This window comes from Uranotaenia lowii, chromosome 3, assembly GCF_029784155.1.
Source record: "Uranotaenia lowii strain MFRU-FL chromosome 3, ASM2978415v1, whole genome shotgun sequence".
Taxonomy (NCBI): Eukaryota; Metazoa; Arthropoda; class Insecta; order Diptera; family Culicidae; genus Uranotaenia; species Uranotaenia lowii.
Genome location: NC_073693.1, coordinates 260,715,366 through 260,735,269, shown reverse-complemented (window position 1 = coordinate 260,735,269; position 19,904 = coordinate 260,715,366). Strand labels below are relative to the sequence as shown.

The window sequence follows — 19,904 nt, the reverse complement described above, 5'->3', positions numbered from 1 at the left end:
ATTTCAAATTTTTCCGATTTTTTCTAAAGAGTTCTTACGATTTTAAAGTTAAATGCAACTGATTAAAAATAGAATTGTCGTTTTTTATGACATGTTTCTTTCGCTAGATTTGTGGATGAATACGAATAACAAGTAATTTTATTAGTTTCTGTGCTGTTTCCACTGTTTTCCAAACAGGTTTTTCATATGTTCTACATTCAATGTTGATTTTCAATATTATTCAACTTTAATTCTAAGACACTTGAAAAGTGACTTTTAAAGAAATTTATTGATATATGATGGTCTCAGAGCCTCTGTTTTTATGCAAATTTTATTAAACTCGCTGAGAAATGTATGTAAATAATGAAAACTGGGCACCTTGCGATACTTGAAAAGTGTCAAAGTAGCCTTAAGGCACTTCAACAGGTTTGGCTCTGGGGGGGCTTCTTTATTATCAGATTTATATTGAAATCATTCATCCGGACCGTTAACCACTGTTTGTCAAGTTTCGAGATAATCTGTTGCACCTACACAAAAAATCCTAAAATTTGCATTTCATGTCAACTGTTAACCCCTTGGGTTTGATAAAATTTTAGTCAAAATATTGCACAGTGGAAAAATTTGAACTCGAGATCACAGAAAAACTCGAAGGCACAAGTTGAAAGACTTGAAATATTACTTATCTTAGGAAAAATTTGCTTAGAAATTCAAATATGCCGTCGAGTTATACCGGAGACATCTGAGCGAAGTAATCTGCCATTTTTTACCCTAAAAAATATAGACTAAATTTGAACAAAACAGTTTTTCATCCGAAATATTGTTGGGAAATACTTCAATGTGATGGGAAAGTTAATTGAAGATTGATGAATTACTACAGGAGTAACGTTCGTTACAAATAATTCCAATTACAAACTTTCATGAAAAAAGGTATTTTAATCAATTAGCTTTTTGCATATCTTGAGCGTAAATCAGTCAAATGATCTGAAATTTTTGGGTTTGTTGAGTGAATTCTTAAGCTTTAAATTGTTATATTCATTTTGTAAAAATCGATGAACTTCCAAGTTAGACCTAGAGAAAATCTTTTAATAAATGACATTTCCTCAAAGGGGTGTAGGGGGGTAACACAGACCACGTTCTATTGTCCTTTAATCTGTTAATAGGCCCTTTTCAAATATTTCATTTGTTTAAGAACCTTTAAGTTCGATTTATCGAATATCAATGACTTAAAATTTCCTTGTTTCTAGGCCATATGAAGAAAAAAGTTCATTACTGGGTAAATAGGAAAAATAACACTTCACTGAGATGGATCCGGTTAAAATTTGACGGCAGATTATGATTTATGAGAAAATTTCATCAAAGATAAATCTTTTCCGGATCTTCAACCGGCAGCTTCGATTTTTTCTTGGAATTTTGAGTCCAAATTTTCCCATTGTGCATTGGACGGTTTATATGGACGACCCCTTCAAAAGGGGTAGTCTCCAAATTGGATTTCATTTGAATAAAACGTTCTAATAATACGCTTTCGTACCAAATATCAGCTCCTTCGACCACTTGTTGACTGAGATTTTAGAAGGTTTGAAGGATGTGCAGTCATTGGAAAAATCGGACAAAATTAGGCACGAAATCAAATTTGCCTATAAAACAATTGGGTAGAGGCATCGTACTTTCATTTTTTTTTTAATTTTTGTGTCACAATTTTAGAATACTTGAATTTGGGATCTTGCTGACTAAGTTTGCATAAGCACATTAGACGGATAAAATTGAGCGAATTCGGTTAAAATTACTAAAATACTACATAAAAACCAAAATCATGTGCTTAGCTGTGCAAGGATTGGCAAATCACCCTATTAAAATTAAACAACCAATAAAATTTAAAATTTTGACTGGCTTAAAATTAAAATCCTTTATGAAGAGTAGTTTGTTTCAAACCCGTAGTTGTTTGTTGGCGATTCGAAATGAAAATAAAAAAATAAACCATTTCGGAAATATCAAATTCAATCAACCTTTTTAGAGATATTTTAACTCATATGTATATTGGTTTGAAAGAATCCAAACTCAAAATCTGAAAACAGTACCAAATTTAAGATTTTAAATAATAATTCTAATTTCAGGTTTTTTGGAAACAAAAGTTAAATCAATTAATATTTTAGAAAATAGAATTCTTTGAAATATTATTATTGAAATTGCTAAAGCAAGTAGCGGTTCCATTTTAAAGGGATGCTTCATAATAATGATGAAATGATGAAATTAAAAAAGAAGAAAACTTTTTTATTTAATTTAAATCAGTTTTTTTTAAATTTAAATAATTTCAATACGGTGCGCACCAGGTCAGCTAGTTTACTTTAAAATATTTTCAGCTTTTATATTATCAATATAAAGCTGTTAAACAAACTGATTTCTCTATTTTGAGCTACATTAATGGAATGAAATTTTATTGCATACAAGTTTTTGTTAAATTTTATACAATTTATTGAAAACTTATTTTTTGCCATCCCCTCCTCGTGATGTCTCAACTTCAAGGAACAATAAAAGGATTTAAAATTAGGTCATTAAGAAAAAGCTGATTAGGAAAAATACTATAAATATGTATTTTCTTTCGTAAATAAAAAAATTAAAAAATAAACATTTTAAACAAAATAAAAGATGAGGCAATATGTGGCTAAAACTTGATAAAACACTCTAAAATTATCAAAACAATTTAAATATTAAAATAACAAGTTTTACTTTTCAATAAATAAACAAAATTGACAAAAGATCCGTTAAATTTTGACATTGGTTGATTTTGGCAACAAAAAGTGTCGAACGTGATGCTATACCATACTGAGTTGGAAAAAATAAGAACATTTTATAAGTGGAATTTGACTTATTTTCAAAATTGATCCTTAGAGTTAAAAATGTAGAGATGCTAGGGAAAAACTAAATGCATATTTGTATTCATCACCTCCTCCTGGTTTTAAATTGGATCCTGAAATTGATCCTGATTCCAATCATGATACTGATCTTTACCTCGATTCTTACTTCGTTCCTAATTTGATCTTCCATTGTAGAGGATTTCTTTTACAATTTTGTGTCTTTGTATTAGTTCCAGCATGCCCGAGGTCAGATGAGCGTAAACATAAATGGGAAATTGAAATGATCTTATCTTAAACCATTTGAATAACATTTAACCATGACTTGTGAAAACACTCTTTCTCAATGCATCAAATTTAATCACTGGTAATTTTTTGTGTAGCCAAGTTTCCCCCCATACAATGGTGGAGACACCGTTACTCAACCAGATAATCACCTTAATTTCAATTTTCTTGAATGGTCACCCCGAAAGGATGACAAAATGGATAACGACCAGAATTAATGGGACCTCAAGGATGTTCTTTTCGGGGTAGAACAATTTTACCGGTGAGTGTTGTTGCTTTTTCTGCTTGAGATCTTTTGCTTCGCTTCAACCCTACAAGGGAGCAGTGGACTGTTTCCTTTTTTTATTCCTAATTATCCTCCGAGAGATAGAGGGAGTGAGCTCAAGGTGACTTTTACCTGGTGCTATTTTGCAAATTTTAGAACCAAAAACGGATGCACTTGGTTGGACATGGAAGAACGAACGTGCTGAAGGGGACAGCTATTCATTCATACACTAGAACTAAAGCTGAAGCCACTCGGTTACGGTCGATTATAACAAATTGCATGCTTCCAAGAATGAATCAGGGTTTTAACGGTCGGTCCAGGTAAGATAAAATTCAAACTAGAAGTGGCCATCCAGAAGAGCTCTTGAAGTGGAAAAAAGGCTTGGAGGTTTTCGGCTGTTGACGTTTATTGTGAAGTTATCTGAAGGGTTTTTGCAAACTGTTATTTTTTATCACATTAAGTCCGAAAGAAAATTATGCCTTTGTTGAACGCGGAAATTTGCATAAAAAGTAATGTGAAACGAAAGAAATGATCCATATCTTATGAGCCTCATGTACTTCATTACGAAAAAAGAAAGTAAAACATTTTAAGACTGTTTTTCTTCAACTGAGTTCTACTCCTGACTTTGGTTAAATTTTGCGGTAATTTTGCTTGCTGATGTAACTCAGTGAATGTTTAACTCGACAGAGGTTTTAATCTTCTTTTTACGATATTCGAATTTCTTTGACATAATTGTTAATTGTCAAGTTCATCAGCCATGTTAGTCTAATTAAAACAGCTGTAGCTTGTTCTGCAAGAAATAAAACGAAAGTGAACCGGTTTTATCGTTTTGAGGTTTCTCCCTCCAAAGTTAATCAAATCATATGAAAATTTTCGTTGATGAATGTACACCTGCTGACTCCTGACGATATAATTGTCGAAATTGGCGAACATCCCCAGCAGCAGTTAAGTTGGGATTACTTGTTAACGCCATTTTTAGAATCGCGCTTTGAATAATTTGTCTCGGCATTTGAGGGTAGCTACTAATTTTTGGCGCATTAAGGAAGCCCACCTTTTCCGCCCGTTGCTTTACCAATCCCAGCAATCCAGCCCTTAAACGTCGCATATAATTTTCTCCGATGACGTCTCGACGCATGACTGCTCTAAGCATATCTCGTTTCGTTGATTTTATGATTGCAGTGTTTATGTATACGATGAGGTTGCAATAAGGCACCAGCATCAGCTTTGATTAGGTTGAAATGAGACGAGAGACGCAAAACGGAAAATTTTGCACCATCAAATTACACCAGCAGCACATTTTAATGACGGAGGAACTTTTATTTCTCGTTTTATATTTATGCTTATTATGGCAAAACGGTAGGCATATTATGGTGAATTGTTATGATTGACCTAATTAAATGCAATCACATTTCCGGCGTTGAGGTTTCCATTGAAAATATTGAAACAAATCAAACCTCTTCGAATTTATCGTTCAATTTCTTTGACAACATGTTTTAAATTAACTTCCCTTTTTCCTTCTTCTCTCTTCAACAGGTGTGAGCGCAGCCCAGCGGCAGGACCAGGAAGATCCGTGCAAGGTGAAGTCCAAAGTCGTCGGGGATGTGACGTACTGCGATCGGTACTGGGAGTGTGTCAACAATCAACCGGAACTGTACGATTGTCCCAATGGGTTGGTTTTTGCAGGCAAGCATCGAGGAGTTACCGAAGGATGTGATTACCCGTGGCGGTCGGATTATTGCGATGGAAAACAGCTAGCAAGTGAGTATTGTTGGTTTGTTTAAAGTTCCGAATATTGCAATCCAAATTTTGAATGAGAAAAGTGTACGTGTCTTTCATAAGGGGACGAAATTAAAGGAAGCGTCATGTCCCAAGCAACACAGATTATGCCAAATGGCATTTTTAAGTTTTATTGTTGTTTTATGAAGTCTTTTCCATAGCATTAAATTTTTAGAACTGCTATACTGTAACATAGGAAATGCTCCATTTATCGTGTGTTTTATAAGTGCCCTGAAAGCTTTGCTAAAACTTGAATAAAACCAGATGCTATCGGCTTCCCTTAAATTTTGGTGACATCACACTAGCCTCAAATGATAGTTAACGGGTTGGGGTACAACCTCTAGTTTAAACACTTTTCACGCATACTCGTGCACCAGAGCAATTTACATTACTTTTAACAATATAAACACAATCATGGTGTGAGTGAACTGACGTATGATTGTAGTATCTCAGTAGTCGTTAGTTTACTATGTCAGAATGAACATCATTATTAAGTTGTTCTCCAAACTCACCAGTCTTGTCTCTACAAATTGGCGACGAGCGGAAATTTTTTTCAAACGCCCTCGGAGATTTTCCAAGACTTATCCAGAATCAACTCCCCCGGAGATTTTCCAAGACTCATCCAGGATCAACGCCCTTCGGAGATTTTCCAAGACTTATCCGGGATCCAAATTTATCCACAAGCAACTGGAAATCAAGATTTTAAGAATGTCTCTCTCAAACAATTTCATAAATCTGAAGTTGTGTGTGCCAGTTTGTGATGCCGGCGGAATACCTCAGACACAGCTTAGGGTTCTCGAAATGTGGGAACTGTTGCCAAGACCCAATAAAACTGGAATTCTCGGAGCAGTTGCCCAAAGTGTGGAAACATTTGTGTTTTCATGCAGACGAGAGTAAATGCTGGCTGGAGGTGCCTCAGACACAGTGCAGGGTTCTCGAATTGTGGGAACTGTTTCCGAGACCCGATAAAACGGAAAATTCTCGAAACAGTTGCCCAAAGTGTGGAAACATTCGATGTTTCCATGCAGTCGGGAATAAATCCTTGGCTGCAGGCTGATTAGGTTCTCGAAATGTGGGAGCCTTTAGGTACCCAAAGTATGGTAATTTGTACCATGCAGTCGAGTGTAAAGCCTGATTGTGAAGGAAATTTTTAAAAGGAATTGAAATGAGTATTATATTTTCTTTTGAATTTGTTGTAGAGAGAGAGAAAGAGGATAATAAAGATCCAGTAAAATTGATTTTCAATGAATGTTACGAAAATTGATTTTCTTGGTTACACGATAACTGGCCAAGGCATATCAGTATCACAAGATAAACTCGACGCTATTAAAAATTTGAACCACCTCGACCTTGTGCCGAGACTCGAAGCTTTCTTGGTCTTGTAAATTTCGTGCACAGATACATCCCAGATATGGCCACATTGACTTATCCATTGAACAAACTGACCAGGAAAGAAATGAACTTTGTGTGGGGGCCGGAACAACAAGAAGCATTTGATAAAATAAAGGTTATCCTTTTGAAACGTGAAACGCTGGGATTTCACAATCACAATGATGAAATATTTGTTATTGCCGATGCCAGTCCGGTCGGATTAGGTGCTGTACTAGTAAAAAATCTAATGAGTCAGGTGAACGAATAATAAGTTATGCTTCTAAGAAACTTACTGAAATAGAGAAGAAGTACGCTCAAACGGGAAAAGAAGCGCAGGGTATAGTGTGGGCATGTGAGAAATTCCATGACTACATCTATGGTTTGAAATTTTGGTTAGTCACTGACCATAAACCGTTGGTAGCCATTTTTGATGATAGATTAATACCATCACCTCGTATCGAACGATGGAAACTTCGTCTCATGTCTTATGACTATAAATAAACTCATTTATCGTTCTGGAGAAACCAACATAGCAGATTCCCTTTCTCATTTTCACCATACCCTCCGAAACGTTGGACGAAAACCTTATCAATGTATAAAAAAAAATCTCTGGAAGCTTATCAATGAATGGAAACATCAATGAATGAAAACAATGAAATAGGAAACTTGTTATTCCACGTGCATTACAAAACCGTATCCTTCAGTTAGCTAATGAACCCCACTTAGGAATGTCATCGATGAAACTTCTACTTAGAACAAAAGTGTGGTGAACTAAAGTGAACGAAATGGTAGAACATTTCGTTCAAAATTGCTCAGGCTGTGTTCTTGTTTCAAATCCCAACAGACAGCCAATTAAAAGAACATAAATGCCTGATTATCCTTGGTATAAAATCGCAGTTGATTTCACTGAAATTCCAGAATCACATCATTTACTAGTACTAATTGATTATTTCTCTGGGTTGAATCATTAAATTTTTATTTTGAAATCAATAGATTATTTTGGTTTCATTTATGTTTTTTTTTCTTTCTAGATACTTAGAAGTAGTGATTCAAAGCTCAATGACAGCTCAATCAAAAAAAAAATGCAAGATGTGTTTGCTAGACTTGGATATTCCAACATTATTGTATATGACAATGCTCAGCCGTAAAAAGGGAGAGGTTGTAGTATCTCAGTAGTCGTTAGTTTACTATGTCAGAATAAACATCATTATTAAGTTGTTCTCCAAACTCACCAGTCTTGTCTCTACAATGATATTCGATGTTTTAGTGCGGTGATGTGCTCTTGAAGGGCGAACACGAAATTTTTGCGACACATTCAACAGGGCATAACTATTTTTACCATTGGGTAAAAATCAATCAAAATTTGCACACTTTCTGTTTGATGTGTATTGTTTACGTGCTATAAAACTCGAAGTCGTGTTTTTCGATTCAACGAAAATGGAGGTGAACCAATGGTGAACAAAAAGAAGGAGGGAAAGGTTAAGCAGATGTGTTCGGGCTCGGCCGATGGGGGGGTTCGGATTTCGGGGTATTTCTTCCCGTCTCAGTCGACGGCATCCACCAACAGTAGGAATCCGGTAAGTCGCCGATACTTTCTGGTACAGCAGCTGATCACACCCGTTGGGGGAGCAATTTTGTTTGCACTATTCGGTGTACGTTGTACCACTGCGCGATTCGACTGCGCTTATGTTGCACCACTTTTAGACCCGATTTCGGATGAACTTGTAAAAGTCGCTTGATTGGACTTAACTTAATTGGAGTTTATTAGGAACGAAGTGAAAGCCGTGCGATTCGTGTAACTCTAGATTCTATTCTAACAACTAAAATGGCTTACTAAACTATTGTATGTAGCTCTCTCTGGATTCATCGCTATGTTGCGAGAGAGTTGATTATACACTAGGGTACGATCACAAATATTGGTTTTACGAACAAATGAGTTACAGTGTCAAGTGAACATAAGACACATTACAACACAAACTTAATCTAATTCCTGATCGGTGTAGTACCGATCATTCCGGCCACCTTGAAACTGCTGTTTCAACGAATTTCGGACCAATTGATTGCGGCCTCCTCAGTCGGTTGGACCATGCGACACGGTTGGGCACGGTACACGGGTGGACCAGGAGACACGGCGGTTGGATCAAGACACAGCTGGCACGTCGCACATCGAGGAATCTGCTTTGGCACTGGTGCAGAATCTGTAAATACAAAAGAGACCCGGTAGACCGAACGGCGTAGGGTAAGGTTATAGGAACGCTAATCACCTGTTAGCGCCCCATTAGCGCGTTGAGCAACGTTCGGCGTGCTCTACCGATCTTTGAAGATTCTGCTACCATGTGGATGTATGTGGGCGATCTCCCTGGTAAACGAAGCGAATCTGCGACGATGTACGACAATGGGCGGTCTGGAATCGAATAAAAGACCCGGTAGATCGAACGATTTGGATTAAAGTAATAGGAACGCTAATCACCTGTTAGCGCTCCTTTAGCGCGTTGAGCAACGTTCGGCGTGCTCTACCGGTCTTAGAAGATTCGGCTTCTAACGTGGCTCGGTGCATGGCGATGAATGCTCGGTGACGATATAGAAATAATATAGGAAAGGATCTGCAATCGACAAAGAACCGGTAGATCGAACGAGAAAATGTGACAGTTTGGAACGCTAATCCTCTATTAGCGCTCGACATGCGCAGTGAGTCACATTCGGCGTGCTCTGCCGGTCTTTGTAGAAGGATTTCGAAGATGGCGGGTACAAAAGGACGTCTAAGGAACTGTAAACAACAAAGACCCGGTAGATCGAACGATATGGATGGAATGATAGGAACGCTAATCACCTGTTAGCGCTCCATTAGCGCGTTGAGCACGTTCGGCGTGCTCTACCGGTCTTTGTAGCTTTCTAGTTGTCGGGGTTGTCGCGTTGACCTGTTGACTGCTGGCGGTGAGTAAGATGACAATCTCGCTTGGCTGGCTGAATGACTCCATTTCGACCTGCATGAAGCCTTGTACAGCGACCGAGTGGCCGCGAGGTGTTGGAATAAGGCCAGCTTTCCAAGGATGAGGATTGCCATGCGTGGTCGTAATACCAACTAGGTTTTTCAGGGAAGTTGGAGGAATGTAAATTCCTGGACAGTTCGCTAGCTACGATGTGCACTTCCGGAACGCGTCTACTACTGAGCCCATCAGTATCCTTCTGGATAGCAGTTAACCGATTAGCAGCAACAGTTCTCCAACGCTGTGGTGGCGGCTTTAACCATTGACGGAACGATACCTCTGGTAGAACAGGTGCGCATAACTCCAGACAGCTAACATACGGGTGCTTGACCAAAGGGACAAAGTAGCAGCAGGATCCACAGGCAGCGTCTTCTCCTTCGTCGTTGACCTTAGCGGCGCTTGAAGGAGTGTTAGACAGTTGACTTTGTTGAGCGACGGGACCGACGAGCAGTGTATCGTTGAGCGCGTACCCTGAATTGGGCTCACAGGATGCGTCGAATACCACGCGATTATTGGTGGTTTTGCTGGCTTCCTTGAGCACCGGGTGATGTGGCCGATAGCAGTGTGGATTGTCGTCAACAGGATCGATGTCGTGCCTTTTTCCGGGTTGAGCGTGACTTCCAGGGATTTTGTGGTGTGCATTTCTGGTGGAGTTTCGTTGTGTGGCTTTCGTGTTCGAATCTCCAAGGGTGGTTTTGGGATTATTGGGCCGGGAATGGCAGACGATGCATTCTTTTTTGTGGATTTGAGTGGTGGAGGGTTCAACTTCCATTCTCAGGCTCCCATCGGTGGTTTCCATTGGCTGGAACTCCCCAGGGATCGTTTCTCGGGTTCGATCAACGGTGGAGAGAAAGCACGCTCGCGGTGCGGTGGTGGAGCTGGAATCCACTTTGCCCGAAACTGTCCAGCCAAAGAGGGTGTCCACCAAAAACGGATAATTATCACCAAGAGAGTGGCGTACGCCTGTGTGGAACTCGTGGTAACATTCTCCACCGATGATCATGTCGATTGTTGCGGGAACGTTGAACTGAGGATCCGCCAATGGAACCTTTGGCATTTTCCAGGCAGTTGTATCGATCGGGGATGTGGGAAGATGGGAGGTTGGCTTCTTCATGACGAGGAAATCGAGTGTGGTGGAGAAGTCGCTGTTCCTGGATACGATCTTGGCAGCTAACTTGTGCTTGATGCGCTTCACTGACTCTCCAATTCCGGCAACTGCGATGTCCACGGGGCTTTGACGGGTGGCAAGTTCGTTCGCCAGCTTCCTGGTTATGAAGTTGGACATCGCTGCAGAATCTAGCAGAGCTCTAGCAGGAATCTTTCGACCGTATCGATCGACTACTAATAGCGAGACTGTCTCCAAGAGAACGGTTGAATCAGAATGCACGGAAAGATTTACTGTTGGGGGGCTAAGCAATTTACTGGGGCCTGGATTCGCTTGTACGGGATGTGGTTCCTCAGTAGAGAGTTGCTCTAGATGTGATATGTGGTGGTCGTGCAACATGGTGTGGTGTTTTGCTTGACAAATCCTGCACAGAAACTTGGATTTGCAGGATGTTGCCCGGTGGTTTGCGCGAAAGCAATTCCAGCAAAGACTGTGCTGTGTCACAAGCTCTCGTCGTTGGGAGCTTGACAGGTTCGAAAATGCTGGACATTGGTGAAGCGGATGTGTTCTCAAACAACAGTGGCATGGCGAAGTACTGGATTGAGTTTCGGACGTAGCTGTGTTCACGACAGATCGGATGGGAACTGGTTTCTTCGGGATTTGACCGGCCACCTTGGAAACGGTGGGCGCTGAGGAACGATGCTGGAGATCGCTGTCCACGGATTTCAACATCCGGACCTGGTGGATGAGAAACTCGATGAGCTCGTCGTACTTCACTTCTTCTTTTTGTCGAGTATCCTGCTCCCATGCGCGAATCGTTGCTGAGTCCAACTTGTTCGTTAAGATGAAGATAAGTGGAGTGTCCCAATGCTCGATCGGTTCCCCTAGTTTTCCCAGAGCCTTAACGTGTCGCTGGAAATCATCAACCAGTGTGTTGAGGTCTTGTGCGGACTCGTGCTGTATCGGTGGAAGGTTGTATAGGCCACGGAAAAGCTCCTTTCTGAGGAACCGCTTGTTGTCATAACGCTTCTTAAGCGCGTCCCACGTCGACGAATAATTATCGGCCTGGATATCCACAGACTCGAATGGTTTTCTTGCCTCTCCTTCCAGCGACTGCAACAGATATTGCAGCTTGTTGACGATCGGTATGTCCTCGTTGCAGTGGATCATCGAGAGAAAGTTGTTATGGAATGAGATCCAGCGCGATTCATCTCCACTAAACTTCGGCAAATCGATTTTTGGCAGACGATGATGAAAGCTGGAAGACATGCTATGAGAAGCCGATGCGTGGATGATCGTCGAACTCAACGGATGCTCCCTATTCTCCAGTTTGGACAGCAAAAAACCCTTCGCCCTGCAGAATCGATCCTCAAAATCAGCACGGAATTCCAGGTGTGTTTCAAACCGTTCTTCGCTATCGCCCATTTCGATGTCGTTCTGCACGTTCAGGAACAACTCGTTGCACTTGTTGAGCGCCTCCAAACGTACCGCAACCTGGCAACAATCTCGTTCATAGGTGAAATCCGCTACAAACTTCTCCACCACATCTCTTTCGGCACACGCTCGTCGTCTCGTCAGAAGGTCCGCTACTAGTTTTTTCTCCGCCTTGCTAGCCATCACTCAACACCACTCAAATCACACTTGTTGACACCAAAAACGATCGGAAACACCACCAACGATTGACTTTCGGATGATTTTTTATAAATAAATATTTCCAATTTATTTTTATTTCGTATGAGTTGCTGTCCGTTTGACCAGTACTGTTGTCAGCAACTTGTATTAACTCCACCTAGCAATGTTACAATCGCTACAAAACAACTCTAAAGCGATTTTGATTTTTTCCGAAAATCCAATTTTGAAAGTTTTGCTTTAATTTTGCACGATACTGTAGTCTAGCAACTTGCCCCAATGCGTCTCAGCAATGTTTCAGTGTCTCAGTGACCACTGTGGGTGAATTCAAGTTTGTTCAAAAACTTTCAAATTTTCAAGTGTCGATGTATTTTTGAACGACACTGTAGAGTACACCACTCTAAATGCACTTGCACTTCCGCCTTGAACCGACTTTTGACCACGAAATGCAATTTTGTTTAAAAAAGTTATTAATGTTTTCCTTGTTGCAAAAGTTTTGCGCTGTACTGTGTTGCAAAATACTTGTACTGCAGTGTAATTCTTCGTTTGTTTTGATCCGACAACAAATCATCAATCAACTGATGAACTATTCGTGTCGGTTAGTTCGAGCGCAAAATTTGCGGAATATTCCGTTGGCCAAGTGGAAATAGGCCACAAAAGTGTTTCAAAGTGAGAAAATCACAAAGCTGGCCTACCTTGGTGTTGATTTGGTACAAACCACAGCTGCTATGGCGCTCGGAAGATGGCGATTTTCCAGTTCCTCTGCCGGTCCTGATGTGTTCCTGTCCTCGAATCCGATTCGAAGGACCAAATGTTCGGGCTCGGCCGATGGGGGGGTTCGGATTTCGGGGTATTTCTTCCCGTCTCAGTCGACGGCATCCACCAACAGTAGGAATCCGGTAAGTCGCCGATACTTTCTGGTACAGCAGCTGATCACACCCGTTGGGGGAGCAATTTTGTTTGCACTATTCGGTGTACGTTGTACCACTGCGCGATTCGACTGCGCTTATGTTGCACCACTTTTAGACCCGATTTCGGATGAACTTGTAAAAGTCGCTTGATTGGACTTAACTTAATTGGAGTTTATTAGGAACGAAGTGAAAGCCGTGCGATTCGTGTAACTCTAGATTCTATTCTAACAACTAAAATGGCTTACTAAACTATTGTATGTAGCTCTCTCTGGATTCATCGCTATGTTGCGAGAGAGTTGATTATACACTAGGGTACGATCACAAATATTGGTTTTACGAACAAATGAGTTACAGTGTCAAGTGAACATAAGACACATTACAACACAAACTTAATCTAATTCCTGATCGGTGTAGTACCGATCAAGATGATTAAAGCAAATCCCAACGCCTTAAGCCCTGATTTGACTAAAAAGATCGGCATGTCACAGAGCTACGTCCAGAACGCAAAGAAGAGAGCTGGACTACATACAAACAAGATACAGAACTTCCCAAACCGCAATGAGCGGCAACAATCGACGGCTTAAACTCGGGCACGGAAGCTCTACGAGAAGATGCTGACAAAATATGGCTGCTGTTTGATGAACGACGAAACGTATATAAAAGCCGATTTTAAACAAATTCCGGGATAGAAATTTTTCACCGGCAAGAGCAAGTTAAATGTGGAAGACAAAATTAAGAAGAAGAAAATGTCAAAGTTCACCTCCAAATATTTCGTTTGGCAGACCATCTGCTCTTGCGGACTGAGGAGTTCGCCTTTTGTGATAAAGGGCACAGCAAATAACGAGATCTACAAATCTGATCGCCTCGAGAAGCGCCTTTTGCCGTTCTTGCAGCAGCATTTTGGCCAGATTTGGCATCATACCACTATTCTAAAAGTGTCCTGGAGTGGTATGAGATCAATGCTGTCCATTTTGTTCCAAAGGACATGAACCCGCCAAACTGTCTGGAGCTGCACTCGGTTTGAAGTTTTTTATTAATGTTTGTAGTAAATATATGTATAAAACTCCCCTAAAATTTTGGTTTGATTCTAAATACTATAAGAAAATTGACATGAAATTTTCGATGTCGCAATAATTTTATATTCGCTCTTTACTCAAAGCTTGAATGCAAAACTTAAATGCTTGAGAAGAAAGCTGCAAAGCTTAGATCCCATCTCGCAGAGCGGCAGCACCATAGTCATTGATTTGGCATCGCCAACGATTTGTTCGAGAGAACAACAGCCCGACTATCTTGATACCAAGAGATCTGTGCTAAAACACTATCTTAAGAGTAATAAGCTTCAATAAAACATATACTTTCCTGTTTTTATTAAGGCTTTGGTACCTGCTTTAATAAAGCACTCAATGCTCTTTAAAACTAGCGTTCAAGCCAAGTTAAATCTTTTTTATTGGAACAGTAGATGTAGGCATCATAAAACTATGTGATGATTTGAAATGATGATTTGACGATCGAGAAGATCGTATACACGCTTAAACTTTTTCACCTCTTTTTGAGATAGCATTAAAAGGAGAAAAACGGTCTCTCAAATGATAAAAATTAACACAGCTAAATTTATCCGAAAAACAAAAACAACTTTGTTGCATCCGTATTCAAATTTCCAAAGAATTGCAAATCAGTCCACATAATTAACCTTCCAAAGCCGTTCGCTAAATATCCGTTTCGGGGAAATATGAGTTGTAATTTGATTTCGTTCTCCTGGCTGTAAATGTTAACCGATTTTGATGATATTATATTCATTGTGTAGGTAATTTATTCTAATTACTCAACATTTCAAAATAAAGTCGATATGTATTACCAGGTTTTCAGAAACTGGTTCAGAAAGTTAAAAGTCCGAAAAATCAATTTTATTTTTAAAATACTCATAACTTCTGACAGCTTTTCTGTATTTAATTATTTCATTGATGTTTGAAATTGTCAAGAATCCATCTATCCGACAATGTATAGATATATTGGGGTCCAATGAAAGTTTTTACCGCTATGACAGATCTTCCGGTAGAAAAAAGTCTTACTTTAAAAAATCGACATCCAGTTTTGGCTTTGCTTAGCTGTATTTCATTTGTCAATGAACCGATTTTAAAAACTCAAATTTTAGTTTTTTGGCGTTAATTTGATCATTATTTTCATAGAACATACTTGGTCTGTCAAAACTACCAGTTCATCAGTATATTGGAATGATGATAAAGATGTTTGAAATGTGCGCTTCGGGTCATATTGACCCGAACGGCTTTGGAGGGTTCATTGCTGAATTCTTAGGGTTAGAATAAAAACACTAACTGTGAATAAAGGTTTTTTTGTGATTTGATTTGTATTTCATTATCAATTTGTTCTGGATTGAATAATATTGAATTGTTATTCTAAGTATGCTTTTTCAGTTGAATAAAAAAGAGTATTTGTAGTTCATATAACGACAGTATCCACAGACTAACAAATGCAATTGAATTTAGTGCAAATGGAGTTTATTCCTGGAGACAAAATCCTCAGAAAAAGCTTCATTCAACGCAGAGTGAAGTACTTGTTTTATTTATCAATCTCTGTCTCTAACTGCGAAGTTAATCTATATTTAAGTCATTCAATCCAGACTTAATAAATTTTTTTCCGAATAAACCGCCCTAGAAAAATTTCTAGATGACTGCAGCCACCGGCTTCTCCTCAGCAAAGACGGAGAAATGAAGCTTTATATCAAGCGAAAATGCTCATTCTTAAGCTTTCAACAGCCTGAACAAGTTCCAGATGATATTTGCAGAATGAAGACCACTAGCATTGGTCGATCATTGTACATTTATTACCAGTATAGTTATGTGTGTATAAAAATCTAAGGAACACGTTATAAGTCCTCTTTTTATTTGATTTATGTCATTATTATTTCACTCAACGAATATAAACAAATCAGTGCAGTTGAGGAGTAATTGCTTTATAATTTGTAATTGCTTTCAACAGCGATAAAAAGCTCAGTTGACATAAGTAACGAAAACACTATTTGATTGCACCATTGCTGAATAATGCGGAAGTCTTGATGTCAAACGGATTGAGTCTTCTTTTGAGTATTGTGTTCTACGACTTATAATGACTGAGTTTTTTTTTGTTTAAATAAATGATTGGCTTGGATTGGATAACTTTTATGGTAAAAAACTTTTAATATCTGTCTTGTTTCGAATCAAGAAAATAATTTCATTTACAATAAACTTTGACTTTTGCACTAGCAACTTGCAGAAACAGTTAATCAAACAAGACCTATTCTCATTGACCTCCATTTAATTGAAAATCTAAAACAAAAAAATAAACTGATAGATAATTTGGTTCATGGTTACCTAGTTTCCACAAAAAACATTTAAAGCAAATACTAACACTGACTAAATTTTCTGAGAACAATGAATTATTTGATAATAATACCTGTTTGTTATTCAAAGATAATTGACCATCCGCATAGTCAAAAGGAAACAAACAAATAGTTTTACGAATCATTTATTGCGTCAAGTTACTCTTACACAAAAAATGATAAATCCATCATAAGCGTGTATTCCATTTAAAGAAACGTCAAACGAAGCTGTGAATCAAGGTCTCTGAGATTGTCTTATTTCAACATTTTTCTAACTAGCAGAAATCAATTTTCAAACTGTTTTACAACTGCTTTAAGATTTTCAATATTAACTTACTAAACGCCATGTTTATTGTGAAACTCAATCAAAATAACTGAAGCCATCTTGCTGAAAAAAAAATTAAAATGGTAAAAACTAGACATTTTCAACAAATTTGACAATGTTTGTGATACTATTTGTTATCTAGGTAATGAATTTCAATGTAAAAAATGCATCATTTGAGCAAATTTATATGTCCTTTATTTATAATTGTCTACTAAAAAATACTGAAAATGTGGTCAAACTTGATTTTCTTTGATAGGCGCTCATGTTTTGATGCTATTTCCCCATCTCTTTGGTTGCAGAAAGTTTCATACTTGGATATAAATAAATGAAAATATTTTTAAATGTAACTTTTACCAATTACCATATGTTTGGGAGAGTAAGTGATAACATGAGAAAAAAATCACGGAACAGAAAGCTCTGACAATAAAATTCCTATCAGACTCCATGACGTAGTTTTAAAAGAGCTGTGGGTAGTCTTAAGAGAGCTCTGAGGGGTTTCTTAAAGCTATGTCTATAAGGCCGAATAAAACTATTCTGTTGAATGTTTTATTATAGCATATAGAATTAGCTTTAAAGACGCTGTCTAATCAACTCAACTAGTCCATATGTTAGCTTTGAAGAAGTTGTGCTAAAACATAGAATACGCTTCCGTTTATAAAGAAGCTTTAGGAAATAGTCTTAAGCGAGCTGTGAAGGTTGACATAAAACTTGAATTGTTACTTGGACGATGATGTCTTGTTCGATCTAATTCCGGTAACTCATGGAGTGAGACATGGATGTATCTTATCACCCCTCCTTTTCGTAATGGATGAACTTTTGACAAGATCAATCGACTGTAGACCAAACTGAGGATTTCCGTGGAATCCTTCTTCAATGGAGCAACTAAACGACCTTGACTTGGCAGACGATATTGGTTTGCTCGCCCAACCGGACAACCGGATATGCAGAGCATACTCGATGACCTCACCGAAAGATCATAGCAGCAGGTCTTAAAATCAATGTCGTCAAAACCAAGTCGATGAAGATCTTAGAAAATCCCTCCAGTTTCATAATACCTAGGCTACAAGTTCCGAAAGTGAAGTGCTTCCATTATCTTGTGAGCCAGATTACGCCTGATGGAAGTCAAGGAGGATCTCTCGAGGAACGAAAATCCAAATCTAGATTTCAAACGTCAAATTTGAATTGTTTTACGGGTGCGAAACTTGGTGCATCAGATAAAGGGTGATGCGGTCAAAAGTTGGTCAATATCAACTTGACGTATTTCTTTCAATTTTGCATTTAAAACCCCTGACCACCCCTCATTTTGAAGGTGTGTGTGTGTAGAATGTTGTTCCTATTTTGATTTTGGAATTCACTCTTCAGTTGTCAAAATGCCGTCCAAGGAAGAAGAGCAGCGTATCAAAATTTTGCTCGCGCATCGCGAAAATCCGAGCTACTCGCACGCAAAGCTGGCAAAATCGCTAAAAGTTGACAAATCAACCGTTAAAAATGTAATTAAAGTGTTTGGGGAACATTTGTCGACAGCCAGGAAGTCTGGATCGGGGGGAAATCGAAAACCGAAAGCCTCTGAGACGACAAAGAGAGTTGCCGGTAGTTTCAAGCGAAACCCTAACCTTTTTCTCCGAGATGCCGCAAATTAGCTGGGTGTATCGTCTACAACCGTGCATTGAGCCAAAAAACGAGCCGGACTATCGACTTACAAGAAGGTAGTGACTCCAAATCGCGATGATAAACAAAATACGACGGCCAAAGCGCGATCCCGGAGGCTGTAGACGACGATGCTGACGAAGTTTGACTGCGTGGTAATGGACGACGAAACCTACGTCAAAGCCGACTACAAGCAGCTTCCGGGACAGGAGTTTTATACGGCAAAAGGTAGGGGAGAGGTATCAAATACTTTCAAGCACATGAAACTGTCAAAGTTCGCGAAGAAATATCTGGATTGGCAAGCCATCTGTACCTGTGGCTTGAAAAGCAGCATTTTCATAGCTTCCGGGACTGTCAACCAAGAAATTAACGTGAAAGAGTGTTTGAATAAACGTCTGCTGCCTTTCCTGAAGAAACACGGTTGTTCCGTACTGTTTTGGCTGGATTTGGCATCTTGCCATTACAGTAAAAAGGCCATGGAGTGGTACGCCGCCAACAACGTGAAGGTGGTTCCCAAGGACAAAAACCCTCCCAACACGCCAGAGCTCCGACCAATTGAGAAGTACTGGGCTTTTGTCAAGCGTAACCTAAAGAAGACCAAAAAAACTGCTAAGGGCGAGCAGCAGTTCAAGGCAAACTGGCTATCTGCGGCGAAGAAGGTGGACAAGGTGGCTGTACAAAATCTGATGGCAGGGGTTAAGCGTAAGGCCCGGCAATTCGGATTTGGAAAAGCGGAAGCCTGACTGAGTATTTTTCTTGAATTTTATACAAATTAAAATTGAAAAAGAAGTTTAATTTGATTTTTTAAATAAACGATTTCACCGATTTACACGCGTTTTCCCTTGACCAAATTTTGACCGTATCACCCATTATAATGGATCGCCTGGTGATCGCTGTGTGTTAAAGCCGCTCACTATTGAGTTCATACGAGCACTCTAGCTCTATCGCTTGTCGCGGAGGCCTTCCGGTTTGCTGGAGCCTCTCGAGTTTAACTGCTCAAGCGTTGAATTCACCTCATTTCACAATAGGGCACCTTCCCATCTGCTGGTTAGAAAGTTCGCCCAGCACGGTATTAAACTGTCCGACCTTGGTAGTTCGACCGAGATTAAATAATTCAATCGACTGGGCTAATCCAAGTAGAGTGGACTCACTCTCACGATTAAAGCTGCAAACTTGAGATCTTAATTCTACTACGGATATTACCTAGTGACCCGCTAGCCACACGCTTTGAGTTTCTTTGTGACCCGCGGATGTTATTCAAACATTATTTCCATGTACACGGTCCGCAAGCTTCATAGTTAGGCTCAAATGTTGAAAATCTTGACCACGCATGATCCACGACGTAAAAGGCCCCGAAGATACGCCGCGTGCTTAGGAAAACTTCTTTTCCGAAAAGTAT

The 19,904-nt window shown here is 39.3% G+C and overlaps 1 protein-coding gene across 1 annotated transcript in view; it reads left to right on the top strand.

The window, feature by feature from the left end:
* LOC129750878 (protein obstructor-E-like) overlaps positions 1-19,904 on the top strand; it is a 308,119-nt gene that overhangs the window by 279,758 nt on the left and 8,457 nt on the right. The window contains exon 3 of the mRNA XM_055746009.1: positions 4,912-5,136. Coding sequence (XP_055601984.1) covers positions 4,912-5,136 — 225 coding nt within the window. The remainder of the gene's footprint in view (positions 1-4,911; positions 5,137-19,904) is intronic.